Source organism: Danio aesculapii, chromosome 13 (genome assembly GCF_903798145.1).
Source record: "Danio aesculapii chromosome 13, fDanAes4.1, whole genome shotgun sequence".
In the NCBI taxonomy this organism is placed as follows: domain Eukaryota; kingdom Metazoa; phylum Chordata; class Actinopteri; order Cypriniformes; family Danionidae; genus Danio; species Danio aesculapii.
The window spans coordinates 27,538,844-27,554,302 of NC_079447.1; the positions used below are offsets into that span (position 1 = coordinate 27,538,844).

At 36.6% G+C, this 15,459-nt stretch overlaps 1 protein-coding gene across 1 annotated transcript; it reads right to left on the reverse strand.

The window, feature by feature from the left end:
• Positions 1–341: 341 nt before the first annotated feature.
• On the reverse strand, positions 342–14,170 carry bag3 (BCL2 associated athanogene 3). Its single transcript, XM_056471011.1, has 4 exons — positions 13,886–14,170; positions 6,095–6,403; positions 3,598–3,885; positions 342–2,173 (listed from the first exon to the last, which is right to left on the reverse strand). Exons 1-4 carry the CDS (start codon positions 14,075–14,077, stop codon positions 1,520–1,522), a joined length of 1,443 nt encoding a protein of 480 aa, XP_056326986.1. The 5' UTR covers positions 14,078–14,170; the 3' UTR covers positions 342–1,519.
• Positions 14,171–15,459: the final 1,289 nt, after the last annotated feature.

Here is a 15,459-nt window from a genome sequence, read left to right on the forward strand (position 1 = left end):
GGCGACCCCAGATTAATAAAGGGACTAAGCTGAAAAGAAAATGAATTAATAAATAAAACATACTTTATAGTGGTATTAAAGTAATTACTTATTTAAAATAAGTATCCACTCAAAAACAGCAACCAGTGTCTTTGCCTTCATTTGAAAGTGGTTGGAGCTAAAAATCGCCAGGAATTTTACTATATTATTCTGTTAATCTTTATGCATTTTATGATATCAAAGTTCAGATTTAATAAATTCAGCATACTATGATCCCACACTATAATTCCTCAAGTACTTTACACTGATAAATATTGAAAACTATGAAGCTTTTGTTGTAAATGAAAAACCTGGAAACATCATTTTAGCAAAGTGCTTTATTTAATTGAATTTTTTTTATTTGCAGTCATGCTTATGTGACCATATCTTGTCGACATTTTAACAAACTGCAAATAATCAAGCTGTGAACACTGAACATTGCATACTATTTCACAAAACAGACTTTGAAACCAGTTTTGTTCGCAGTATTAGTACGATATCTGAGTCAGTAACAGGTCATTGAGATAAAAAAAGAAAGCCTCACCAGCTTCATGTGAGACAAATAGCACTCGGTTTTGAATTGAATTGAGCTAATAGATTATACAAAGTCATTTTTGGTACACTTTTGGTTTCCCTAGGAACAAGTTGTGATTAAGTTATCTTGCTCAAGGTCACAATGTTGACAAAACAGGAGTCCACAACTTTGCACTGACCCTGACTGCCTTAAAAAAACAAAGCCTTAATCATAAAGGCGACCATACTGTATATTCAATCAGTATTTTATAATATTTATTTTTTGAAATTCTCTATTTTTAAGCAGAACATTCGTACTAGTGCAAATGTTCTTTTTGGCACAGAAAAATAGAATAAAAATATAGCATTATTTGTATCTTTTCATTCAACAAATAACAATACTGACAAGCGGTCAAACCATCACAAGGAATTCCGTCAGCAAAGCTTGCTCTCAACAATGACTTATTCTTCTGCACGATGTTAAAATGATTATATTCTAAGGCATTAATTGTTTATACAAGTATGAAACAAAATAATCCCATAATCCAAAACCAAAAATCTTAAATAAAATATGTAGATTTCTTCATTTTTAATCCACGTGATTTTAAAAATCGAATTAAAACGTTTCCACACCGATAACTCACGACTTCAAAAACAATATGTGTTCTTAAGGAATATTCTTCATTCATTCCACATGGTACAAAAGATACTTTTTGGCCGTTAAAATACTTTCTTCTGGTTCAAGGCCTCATTTTCAGGTATGTTTCTTGAATAAAACTGATCACCGTTATGTCTTTTGCTACAAGACATTGGCAAGGTGAGATTTGACAACAGCAGCATCACATAACAGCACTCAGTAAACAAATCACGTTAGATCATTTCCAACAGAAAACTTCAATTATTTGTGCATGCAACTAATAATAATTGCACAAGTAATAAGAAGAATGGGGATTATATTAGTGTTCTCAAATGTGTCTTCTTTGCGCAGTTATGAAAACTCCTTGACTCTCTCTGTGTTCAACTGGTCAATCATACTCTGCTCTCCTTTCGCCTCATTTCCAGCCTGCATCTCTCCGATCATCTCCAGTTCGTCTAGAATATTCTGAACTCTGCGGACGCCGTCCCTCCTAGCTTGACGCACATCCGGACGACCTTCGGGATCTACAGAGTCTAGGGCCAGCAGTTCTTTAGTCAACATCTCCTCCAGTACCAAGTATCTTTTATCATTTTTCTTTCCATCGAAGCACTTCACGTTCTGTGCCAGCTTCTCCACACGATCCACTATCTGCTGCACTTTTACCAGTCCTGGGTGGCTCAGATCTTGTTCCAGAGTCTCTTCAGGCTGGTATTGCGGGGACGGGACTTCTTGAGGCGTTTGAGGAGCAGCTGTTTCCTGGGGCTCTGGTGCTGGAGGAACTTGTATGGTAATATTGGATGTTTCTGATACCTGCGGTGAGGGTTGTGCTTTAGGCTGAGGCTGTTGTGTAGGTTGTTGTTGTTGTTGTACTGGCTGATGATGTATCTGCTGGGGAACTTCACTCACTCTTTGAATGGGAACCTCAAATGTAGGTACTCTGATGATTTCTTCAACTGGATGTTCAATTTTTGAAGGTATGGCTGTGTGTCCAATATGTTGCTGCATCTGGAAATGTTAACATATACTCTTTAGTTTCATTTACTTATTTTATTTACTTTTTTATGTTTACTCGAGTAATAATAACAGTAAACATGACATGAATGAACATTAAAGGTGCACAAAGCAATTTTTTTAGAAAGTACCAAAAATAACCACCCAGGCTCATTCTAAAACTGTACCTCTATATGCATTCCTGGAGAGTCCCAAATACGTCCCAGGAGCTACGTTTTTTTGCAGTTTTTGTTTTGCCGAATACACCAGAAGCCGCTGTGTGTGCTTTTTGAGATCTCAAATTAAAGAGATCTTTAAAAGCACCGATTGACCCACTCACTTACCTAAACCCAACCGACAATCTTAAAAAGCAATCCAAAACAAGAAAAGCATTCCCCTGATTTTTACCACATTTTACAGATTTTACCACATTCTCATCCTGTTATTTACTTGTTTATTTTATTTTTTTGGCTTCTGTTTTTGTCTTATCTGCTTTTTGTAACCGTTCTTCATCGGACTTGAACCCTGTTGCCATGGTCAACTCCTCTCTGCGTCTCAAGTCCGCCGTTGTACATGGCGAGCAAACCGGACAAATAGATAACAGCCTGAAAGCCATCCAAACGGAGGTAAGCGGTCAGCTGGTAAGCGTGAAAAGGAACGGCGTCATACCGCCCTGTAGCATTTATTTTAAAGATGAAATGCAGCCATATGTAGCTCTGGCTACATAATTCGCGATGTCCAGAAATGTACATAGGGCGACGTTTTCAGAATGAACCCATGTTGAAAAATAATACGCCTTTAACCAAACCAGCCTGATCTCACGAGGAAAAGTAACTATTTTACGTTTTGTCAGTTTAGTGGCAAATTCAGTTCAGTCATACGAAAATGTAAGATTTTAAAAGGGAAGCGTGGCACCCAACCCCACCCCTAAACCCAACCGTCATTTGGGAATAAGCAAATGATATTAAATTGTACAAATGAGATCGTATGAATTCATATGAATTAGCCACTAAATCAGAAAGTTACTAACTTTCTGAAACTTTTTGAATTCTCCACTAGTGTTACTAGACACGCCCCTTACTGCTGATTGGCTGCAAGTGGGTTTTGGGTATCGGTCAGACACTGGTGTCATAAGCTTTCTCAAAAACTGCTTAGTGCACTTTTAAACAGAAACTTCACCTAAAAAGAAAAATTCTGTCATCATTTATTCATCCTTCATTAGTTCAAAACCTGCTTTAGTTTCTTTCTGCTGTTATATTTTAGAAGATATTTTAAAGAATGCTGGAAACCTGTAGCCATTGAAATCAATTTTTTTCTACTATGGATGTCAATGGATTCAGATTTTTTTTTTCTGCAATAGAAAAACAGAAACTCTAAAAAGTAAATGATTTTATTTTCATCTTTCAGTAAAATATCCCCTTGATAAATAACACACATACCTGAGGTCTCTCTCCCATGATCTGAGCCATGACTGGCGACTGGGCTCTTAAGGGGACTAAGATGGGACTGGCAGCACGGTTCTGTTGAATCTGAATGGGCACTTGTTCACGGTAGAGCTTTTCTCGAGTGGGATGAGAACTTTGGCTGAGCTGGGATGGCAAGACCCCCCCGGCACCCTCATGGATCACCGGAATGGGGATGTATCCTGCCCGGAGACCTGTATTGCTGGATCTGGGCTGCTGGTGAAGGCCACTAATTTGTTGGTGGGTCCCTTGTGGTTGATAACCCTAAATAAAAACAGAGTTGGGGTCTGCATTAAATTGGTCAAAATTACCTTAATGACACTTTTGTTTATACAAAACGTCACAAACAAACAAATTAGAACTAAATAAATCAGTTTTCACAAAATATAAATTTACTACAAATTTCTATTGCTGTTGAAAAGCCAGCTTTGTCATCACAGGGATAATTAATGCATTTTAAAATATATTCAAATAGAAAATATTTATTTTAAATTAATATTAGTAATATTCTAGTATTGTTTTTGTAGTATATTTAAAAAAAATAAAATAAATAATAATAATAATAATAATAATATTATTACAATTATATACAATTATATATTATTACAATATATATATATGCGTTGACACAAGGCCACAGGCCCTTTTGTATAAGGAACTTTCTTCCAGCACTCACATCTGCAGCTGACGTCAGAAAAGCAGAAACCGTTGCTCATTCACACGTCACTTTAGAGCTAGTATTTGAATGATTCTCTGGTGTAATATTTTAAGTGATGACAAAACACGTGATTTTGCTCACAGTTTAAGATTATAAAGCTGAACAGCATGAAACGCCATCAGTCTACAGAGATTTCCCAGTATTTCTCTGTTGAAATCAGGATATCACAATAATTAACCCTGAAAAATCCAAAGCAGCGCAATCACTACCAGATTACTGCTGTGTTTGTGATAAAGAAAAACGTTAAACACATGCAGGCATTTCTTCTTTCTTTCTGTTTACTGAACAAGTCTGCAGTAATGAAAAACAGGAGACTAATTAGAAACAAACAGATGGCCCACCAAAAAGTAACTCAGGGTTATACAAACAGTGGCCAATTCAAAATACATACATTCCTAATAAGTGAGTCCCATCTCACACTCAACACACTACAATTACTATGGTATAAATACAGCACTACAACATACAAAAGACAGAGATTGACCTATGAATGTCACTTACACGTTTAGAATGATTTGATCAGCTGTGGTTTAAAATTACACTGAGTTTTTCTCCTCTAAGGACTTATTATGCGGTCTCTGTTGCCATCTTGTAAATGGCTTGGTATCTTATAAATATTTAAAAAAGGCACTATCCTCATAAATAAAATGCGTAGCTGCAATCTAAACAACTACATTCTTGCCTAAAAAAGCCTCAAAAGTAAATTATGTTGTCCAACAGCTGCAATATCTGTCAAACTGTATTGACTTTATTGATCTGTTGTCACTATGTGGGCAGAGTTATACAGAAGGGTGAGGAGGCTGCACGGGTTCTGATATTGCAGAATATCACACTGCTATCAGCCAATAAGATTCGAGAACCAGACAGAACTGTTAATATATAGTTATATTTAAGCTAAATAATGGGCAGCACAGTGGCTCAGTGGTTAGCGCTGTCACCTTACAGCAAGAATGTCGCTAGTTCGAGCCTCAGCTGGGTTAGTTAGCATGTTCTTTCTGTGTTCGCATGGGTTTCCTCCGGGTGCTTCGGTTTCCCTCACAGTCCAAAGACATGGGGTACAGGTGAATTGAATAAACTAAATTGGCCGTAGTGTACGAGTGTGAATGCAATGGGCTTATGGGTGTTTCCCAGTACTGGGTTGCAGCTGGAAGGGCATCCGCTGAGTAAAACATATGCTGGATAAGTTGGCAGTTCATTCTGCTGTGGTAACCGCTGCTAAATAAAGGGACGAAGCCGGAGGAAAATTAATGAATGAATAAGCTAAAAAGTATTTAGAGAGCAATAAAATGTTTGTATACAACTTTCATCAGGTGTAATTTTTCAGCAACCTATTAAACACCATTTGTTTTTAAATATAACAAAGAAAGTCAGGGCATCAGGAAGATTTTACAACTGAAGAAATCTTCATAAAAAGCATAAACATTTGCTTTTCATTTATTCTGACTTTACTCTGAGACAAATTAAAAGTTTGCCTTAGGTTGTGCCATAAATGCAACAGTGGTAAATAATATTCAGTTTCCTGCACTGACGGAAATTTTGTTTCACGTTTCACAAAACCTCAGTTTTTCCTCGATATCCTATTTTGCCGTTTCAGCTAAATATTTTCTTTAACATTCTACTAAAGAAAATATCACATATTAGATGACCCAAGATCAAGTAAATTAACAACCAATTCTATCGTTTTAATGCAAACCTTTCCCAATAAAGCCAAGACAGATAATGCCACATCCATAGTTTGCTTTCTAATGATCTTACCTCAGGCCCGTGTGAAGTAGGTGAGCAAGACGAACATGCTTCTGATGGGGTCTGCACTGGAGATCTAGGCCGACAGTGTGCTGCTGGCGTTGGGGAAGGTGTACGTCCATCTGTTCTCAAATTCTGCTGCACCGCTGGATGAATGTAGGAGAAACTGGGATACTGCTGCAGCCTGGGTTCAGGGTTTTCATGGCAGACGGGAATGGGGATGTAGCCTTGCCGGAGCATTGGTTGCCTTATCTCATTAATAAAGGTTTTGTGCATGTCCTGAGGAGACTCTGGGGACATTGAGGGACCATTGGAAAAAATCTGAAACAAGTAAACGTAAACAGCTCAGACTCATCTCTCATGCAATTGGCTGAAATATTTCACACCATAATGCCAGCAATTCTTAAATACACTGGTCAACGCAAGCCTGATCAACAACATCACTTCTGATGATACTCTTCAGCTGTGAAGTATTTAGTAGCTGTCTGTGAAATTGCTTTGGAGTAGAAGGCAAATAACAAAAGCATGCAGTTGACTGGGTTATTGAATAAGCTCCAGTTATCAATATTGTCATTATAAGCATCATGAAGAAATTGTTTGACTTGCACCAATGGGTTGGCTATGACTAGAGACATAAAAAAACAATCCGGGGGTAATGGTATGTAGGTGTTGTCTGTGAAATAACTCTGCTGCAAATGTAAAAGCCAAAATAGGGACAAACATTTCTACACTTAATAAAACTATTTTTGCTCCTTATTCAAACTATTTATTTAAAATGAGTTGAAACAACACAATTCTTTTGTGTTTTTTGGGACAACTTAACTGTTTTATGCTCAATCCACTTAAATTTGTAAAAACAATTAAGGCCCAATCCCAATTCTACCCCTTAGCCCTTCCCCTTACCCCTACCCCTCGTTTTGCACGTTCCCGTGAAGGGGTAGAGGTGTCCCAATTCTCTTTAGCTTGAAGGCGTAGGGCTAAGGGGAAGGGGTAGATACCCCTTTGAATGAAGATTTTTCAGGACCACACTCGAAACCAAGGGGTAAGAAAATTTCCCACAATACGTCAGTCACAACGGCATAATTGTTCCACCCGGAAGTAAGAAGATCCACAAATTTGTATTTTTTGTCATTATTACAAGCTTTTACAACAAACTAGCATGTTTTAACATAGTCATAACCGTGTTTTATTTTTACCGTCATGCTTTTAAAAAAATTCTGACACTCGAATCCTCTGTATGAAAAGTCTAGTGGCTGGAAATGAGCTTTTTACAGTGTCTGCTATAATGTTATTGTTGTTTTTGGTTTGTTTACATTGATGAATATGGGCACTGTGTAAATTCACAGTACAGTTACGATCTTATTGCCACATTAGATTGTTATGATAACATAATATATGCTTTCAGTCATTTCCTGAAGATAAATACCAAAAAATAACACAACTGGAATAACAGCAGTCACGATCGTCTTATCTCATTTGAAGCAAGAGATCGCGATGACATATAATGACATGTAGAGGTGCTGTAGTGCAGTCCCAATTCTTAGGGGTAAATTCTAAAGCCCTTCCCCTTCACACTCGGTTTTAAGGGCCATGGGGAAGGGGTAGGGGTACAAAAACAGAATTGGGATTACGCCTAAGTTAACTTAATCGATTTGTGTTGGGACAACATGGGAATGGGCTATTTACACAGCTAGTGTTTTCCAGCCAATGATGAACTTCCTGTGAAAGGTTTATGTGACTATTTTCATAAGGTTGCTTTTACAGCATCAATGTAGAGATGCAATTCAAATGTAATCTATAATATAATTTTAAAGACATGGTGCGGAAAAATATAATTTAATGCAGTGCTTCTTGTTTGGTCTGATACACACTTTATATCGTATCTCAGCCAGACAGTGATGATCACTGTTTTTTTAAAGAAATCAGATTTTAAAACGCTGAGATTTTGTATGAGATGACAATTCACCAGAAGCCGTGGGGCTGGCTGACTGAAATGAAGTCTGTGTGCATTTACCCCATTGTGTGGAACCACAGAATTCTTTACAGTGTAGTCACACTTTTATAAACATAATAAGAAATCACAGTGTATTAATAAGGTAACACAACACTGTCTAGTATACTGTATTTTTTGGATAGTTAACCCAAAAATTTTATTTGCCTTTCATACTATAGTGGTTCTAAACTATTATGAATTTCTTTATTTAGTTAAACACAAAACAAGGTATTTTGAAGAATGTTGAAAAAACAGCTATTTACATACATACGAGGAACAGAAAATAGTACATAAGTCAATAGTTTCTTTTTTTAAAAAACATTTTCAGTATAACTTCTTTTGTGTTTAGAACGAGTAACAGAAGAAAGGGAGAGAGTAAAGCATGGCAGAATTTACATTTTTGGCTGAACTGTCCCTTTAAATAATATATAACTCAGCAGTGTGGTTCTGGAAGTAAACCCTCCATTCATTAATTTTCTCAATATGAACATTGATTTCTTTAAAAAATATATCTTTAAAAACAGAGCTCCATGGTTGTTAATCAATGATTTTGTTTAACAAATTCTAGCAGGCACACAACATCATAAGACCTTAATATTAGGCTAGATTTAGGTCGTGACAATAGGAGACCAAAATCCAATGTCTAGCCAGTATCTAAGTACATTGTTATTTTGATGTCCAATAAAAATATTGATATTTGATTAATTGTAGGTTGTGTTGGAAAGTGACCAAAATCCAACGTCGAGCCAACCACTGTCATATTGACGTCAAACACTGACATTTATCTGTCAGGTATGGCAACCAAAATCCAACATCTGAAAGACGTCATGGTGGTAACGTCATTAGACTTTGATATTTGGTTGATTTTAGGTTGGCCATTGGACACTGACGTTGGGTTCTGACTTCAACATAATTATTATTTCCAAACAAAATGCAACATCCCACATCATTAGGGTACAACGTCAATCTAACATCATGTTGATGTCCTGTGCCTACTGGGATCTGTTCACATTAATTATGCTTAGTATTAAAGGGCACCGAGGTTAGCCCTTTTTTCAGATTTAATATAAGTGTTTTGCGTCTCCAGAATGTTTCTGTAAAGTTTCAGCTCAAAACACCCATCAGATTTTTTATTATACCTTTTATTAAATTCCTATTTATACATTTTTGCACTGGGTGGCGGTTTTGGTGTACTGCTCCTTTAAGGCTAGTCCTCCCCGCCCACCGTTTCTACATGCCTTTCTGCTTGCCTTAATCTCCTCCCTCGGCTGCGTCAGACAACAGACAGACTTAATGGAAGCAGATCTCACGTAGCGTTTGTGAGAAATACTACAGTAAGAACTTTACCAATGAGTATTTGTTGTGCAGTTGCATTGATGAGTCACACAAAGTTCACACGCGCGCACACACACACACCGCAGCAGACACACACACACACAGACAGACAGACAGACAGACAGACAGGCAGACAAAGCGCCCGTTTAGCTTTGCACTGTTTTTGCACGCATATGTGACAGGATACAGGTTAATCCTCACTGCTGTACGGATATCTGTTATGTTAATGAACAAAATAAACCTGATTTAACGTCCACAAACCGGGATTGAAGCGTCTTCCTTTATAATTGTTCTGACACGCGGCTGTGCTGATGAAGTAAAGCTAAGCTAAATCACTGTAATTCATGACACACGTGCTCTGTTTTAAAACATTTTAAACATGTGAAACTCACTCTTGATCACAGACCTTTTATTCCCGGTTGCTTTGCGCACCTCTGGTCTTGTTGATGATTATACACGTGACTACCGGGACATGTTAATACACGCAGCTGTCAATCAATTCGGTGGGCAGGGGGACCGCACTCCTACGTAAAGTTGTGGTCGATCTGAAAACCGCTCCAATTGGTCCACCGTTTTTATGTTGTTAAATTGAAAAAAAAGGACTGGGTGTGTTTATATCACCCCAATATGACGGTCTATACACCATACATGCACATATGTCTGTCCAAATAGATGCCCTTTAAAACTCAATTTGTGTGGGTAAACCATCTCAAAAGACTGTTAGATTTGGTAGATCTTATAGTACTCACATATTTACAGTATAATTTCATTATGTCGTTTGCAATGCTTTGTACCCTTCTTTTATGTTGTACCCTTCTTTTACTGCACTGTCAAAAATGGCCGTGATTTCAACTGTAAAAACTGTAAAACTGCTACAGTAAAAACCCATAACCTGGTTAACGGTATGTTTCCTTAATATATACGGCAAAAAACCGTAAATTGACTTTCCCATAATTCCCTGCATGGCACGTCACTTTTTTGCTTTTTGTTGACAATACTATGGATCTTTTTAGTTGTTTCTCCATCAGTTATGTACATTAGAGATTTATGTTACATCTAACGTTGATAAACAAGGTTTATTTCATGACTTTATTTTTATGCGTCTTACCGTACTGGTGTTTAGTAGCTGTGTGCATGACACTGAGCACCTTCTATAAACTGATACACTTTTCTGCTTGTGGGAAAAGTTGTTTGTGATGAGCATTGGTTCATTATGTAACTTACTGATCACCTCCTGCAAATGGCTGTGTAAATGTGTCTAACTGTGTAACCAAAGATGTGTAGATGTTGGTTATTCAAAATACACACATATTACCTCTATAAATTAATGAAATACTGTATTTTATGGTAAAAACTGGGAATTAATTTTGTGGTTTGTACTGTATTTTTAACAGTTAAATACTGACAACCACAGCTGTCGTTTTTTTACCGTAAATTTTACAAATTTATTTTTTACAGAGTGTTGTCTGATTTTCAAATATTTCTTTGCTTCAAAGCAGAGTTTTAATTGTGTGATTCACCTAATTTTTAGTTTGGTTCATGGCTTAAAATGCTTCAACAAAGTTGTTATAAAATATCCCTCCGGGTAAAAAGGCTATCCCAGAGCTGTTACACAGTGGGCACTAATGCTTTATATAATGCTATCAGTTTGATGATGCACATTTTGTGAACTAAAAGTCACTCTTGTATTAGGCATGATGCATTACATCATGTGATTAACAGTCTTTTACACCTGCTAAATCTTTCCTGTTAGCCTCACATCACTGTCAAGTTGTAGGCTTTTACAACTAGTCATATTCAGTCACATGCGACTTTCAGCCGTTGTAAATCTGTCTAACGTGAATTGATATTAGGTTATTGCGGGCAATCAACCAACAACTTGCTAGCGTGTTGAGTCACTGCATTATTCCAGTAAGTAAATGTAAATCTCGAGCCCGACTGTGGCTTGCGTCTCCTCTCATCTGTTTAACATGCAAAGGTCAATCCGCCCTCTCTCAATGACGAGGCAGTCCAGGATTTAAGCATGAAATATGAGTGGGTAAAAACTCACTGTGCACAGCAACTGTTAAGCGACTGCATTGGCTTACAGGATATACCCTGTATGCTGTGGATTCTAATGCCATGACTCACTCTAGGTAGCATTTTTCAATGGGTTCCTGTGCTGTTGACACTGTGTCTTAAAATACTCTTTGTGAGGGGGAGGGCCTCCCTTACTCATCAATGTAAATTAGAGGTGCATAGACAAAACAAACATCAAACAAAATAAAATCCCTAGCATATCATCACAAAACACCTATTTTGATGTTGAAACAGCACAATTACGTAATTTAAGAGAGGGGCTTTCAACAAGGGGCTAATGAATAAAGAGGATGCGGTCGCATTTACTGTATTCAGATAAATTTTGCAGATAAAATACAGTCGTTTCAATTGGAATCGACATTAAAAGGTTTTCCACACAGATTTTGCTCACGTTCAAGTGACTTGTGTGAACTGTGCACTGCAAAAAAATAAATCAAGAGAGTAACACGTAATTTTACATTAATATTTACAGATTATTCCTGTAAAAATAGGGAACAAAATTGTAGTCAAATTGTTTTTAGTGAAGGTAGTAATCATCATATGAAGATTAACGTGAGGTTAATAATGTCAAATAATAGCCTTTTGTTTGTAGGCTGCATATAATGCATGCACTGTAAACTATTTTACTACTCTAACAATATTGCTATGTTAATTGTTACGATCACCAGTGATCTAGCAGCTGCAGATCACTGGAAAACTACACATACACTACTTTAATGAACTACAACAATGAATTCTGACTGATTACACACACCGTCAGAAGACCGTTACGGACTGATTTCAAGGACTATAAACTCAGCACACACAGACACATCATTGCTGAGTCTTAAACTGTTTAGTGAGCATTATGACGCGTTTCCCTTGCCTTGCTGCGTTTGACCCCTTTACTTTGTTATTTAGTTTAATTACAATAGAAATATATATATTTACAGTAATAATTTGTAAAATGACAGCAATAATCTGTATAATTGCAGTAACAATTAGGAAAATGGCAGTAATTACCAGTTTGTGTTCCATTTTTTCACAGTTTAAATGCAAATTATCAACAGTAAACTGTAATTCAATGAATTTTGACCGTAAAGTATGCTCTGTATTTTTACAGTTTTTGCATGTAATTTTGTGAAATGGTTATTTTCTGTAAATTAACGGAATATCTCTGGAAGCCTTGCTGCCAGTCCTTTGAACGTTTTTTTTTTTTTTTACAGATTTTATATTACAGTGTGCTTTCTGTCACTACACCAGTTAATAGTAGCTGAAATTTTGCTTGTGTCTGATAAAAAAAAAACTACGCATCAAAAATTTTTTACATTTTACAGTTCAAAAGATGAAGATGGTCTAGAGGTTTCATTGTCTGTTCCAAACTTAAATGCATAATACAAATCAATGACTGTAAATATCAAAACAAATTATGTAAAGACATTAAAGTTGGAATAAATGGATAGGCCAAGTGTGAAATGCAACACTCAGACTGCTTCAGACTCCATTTTCCTGACTCATAGGCCTGAAAAAGTTCAAAGATAGCTTGTTGAAGGTGAAATGCTGCACAATTATGACAGCAAAATGTTAAATATTGAGAATGATGGCTGGTTGGTGACCTCACGCCCTCTGCTATTTTGACGCCAAGAGTAGCGCCCAGTTTATCTCCTGGCAGCTGTCTTTCCAGCAGATCCTTGGTGACACTAACTTCGGACAAGTGTTGATCTACCTAATGAAAGATGCCAACTGGCAAGCCCTTGTGTTCCCCCCTCCGCATATTTGACTTCCAGAACCTGATGTGCAGAGAACAGTTTGACACTTCCAGTGTGTAACTTTTCAAGCCCATTCATTGGGAATGACAGAATCGGTGAGTGGGTGGATCCCTCTCAAATCCCATGTAAGGGAAACTTTGAGGGACGTGTTAGTGCTGTGTAGCTCCAGCGATGTGGAGAACAAGCGCAGTGTGCGTAGTTCTCGAGGCTTTAAATAAACATTGTGGAGTCGTTCTAACACTCTCACATATGACTGCAGTGCGTCACACAGTAATCATTTCGCCTGAGATCATCACACTAATATATATTCGCCCGTGCACTAACATATTCCGCCAGGCCGTTCAAATGCACGCGAACCGCTGTGTTTCCAAGAGGAGACTGCGATTCACGCGCGAGCTAAAGCGAATATCAAGTGCGTGGCTCATCTTCCCTAGACAGTCAGTGTCTGCTCAAGTACGATTGGATGTACTGAGTGGGATCGTAGCCTACGCACTCAGCAAAATTGCTTTTTATCGATGAAACAGCCTCTAAAATGCCACAACCCAAAGTAATCTGTTAATCGCGTCACACACAGATCTGCATTTTGAAATCGCCGGAAAACCGATCGCGTTTGACAGCGCAACTTCGCAAAAGCAGGATCGGTCTTACCTTTTTCGTATCGTGCCGCGGATCGTTCCACGTCGTTGTGCGATTGTTGTGATCCACAAAAAACGGCCAGCCTGTCTGCGGGTCAATTTTGATCTCCCAGCCAGGTGGCAGAGGATCGTTAGTTGCCATCGTTTCGACCGGAGACAGTGTTTTCATACTCTGATATTGCTTCGCTCCCGAATATTGTGCCATTACAGCCGCTACAGACGCTTTAAAGGGTCCGTTTGATGACGTACTGTAAATGGGGACGGGTTTCTCGAAGCAGCGAGGTCCGAGGACTACCGAGAAAGTTCTAGCTGAGGGATCACTGTTACGCCCACACGTGTGACCAAAAATTACCCCTTGACCGTCCAGACACAGATCCACTGCTGAGACTTTAATCGCCTCCCCTCGCGGTTTGCTGGACCGGGCGCACTTGTTGCTCTTTTAACTGCTCATTTCTAAATACAGACAGAATCGACACATTTCATACAATCTGTCAGATCTGCCATGAGGTTCCTCCAATTTGTCATTTCATAATCTGAAATTATCAATATGTGAAGACTTGGTCCAGTAATCCCTGGATTATTTCTGTAAATAAATCATGATCGTCCATATTCATATGCATGAAATAATAATGTATAATAATTAGGCTATTACAATACACTGAAATTAAAATAAAATGTAAAAAAGAATGATTGTAAAGAAAAAATTCATATTTAACCTATATCCTAATTTATATAAATATTTATAACCTATTAATGTAAATACATTTGTATTTTAATGAGTTTTTATATTGTTTTATATAAATATTCCTATATGAAAATATTTACAGTGCTCAGCATAATCAGAGTACACCCCATTATGAAAATGAATATTTTTATCCATTTCTCACTAAATATGGACATTGTATTTTGGTGCATTTAAAAAAAACAGATTCAATAAACAGATACATTTATTATTATTATATTTTAGTCACCAAGCATATTTAGAAATAGAAAGATAATACAAAAAAATTCAAGCAAATACTGCAAAAAAAAAAATAAATAAAAAATTACAACCAACAAAATTTTCAACTAAATTTTTCCATTTTTTTGCTTCTCTTGATTTTTCCTCTTAAAAAAAAAAAAAAAAAAAAAAAAAAAAAATATATATATATATATATATATATATATATATATATATATATATATATATATATATATATATATATATATATATATATATATATATAATATTTTTATATAACATATAAATTTGGGTGTCCTAGTTTTTGGACTGTTATTGTAAGTTATTTTGTTATTTAAGCTCCAGATTTGGCTTCAGTAGTGACTAATCTAATGTATATGCACATATATAATATTGTATAGCTTCCTATTAAAAATATGAATTTAAAAGATAGATTTGTGAGGGGTGTACTTATATATGCTGAACACTGTATATATAATAGCATTATTTTGTGTTACAATTTTTTACATTTTATTTATATTAATATTTATATTAATTGTGCTAGACTATATGCATTTTCATTTCATTTTAAATTTCATCAAAATTAGAACGATGGCATTTTCTAATATTTAAGCGCTCACACACAT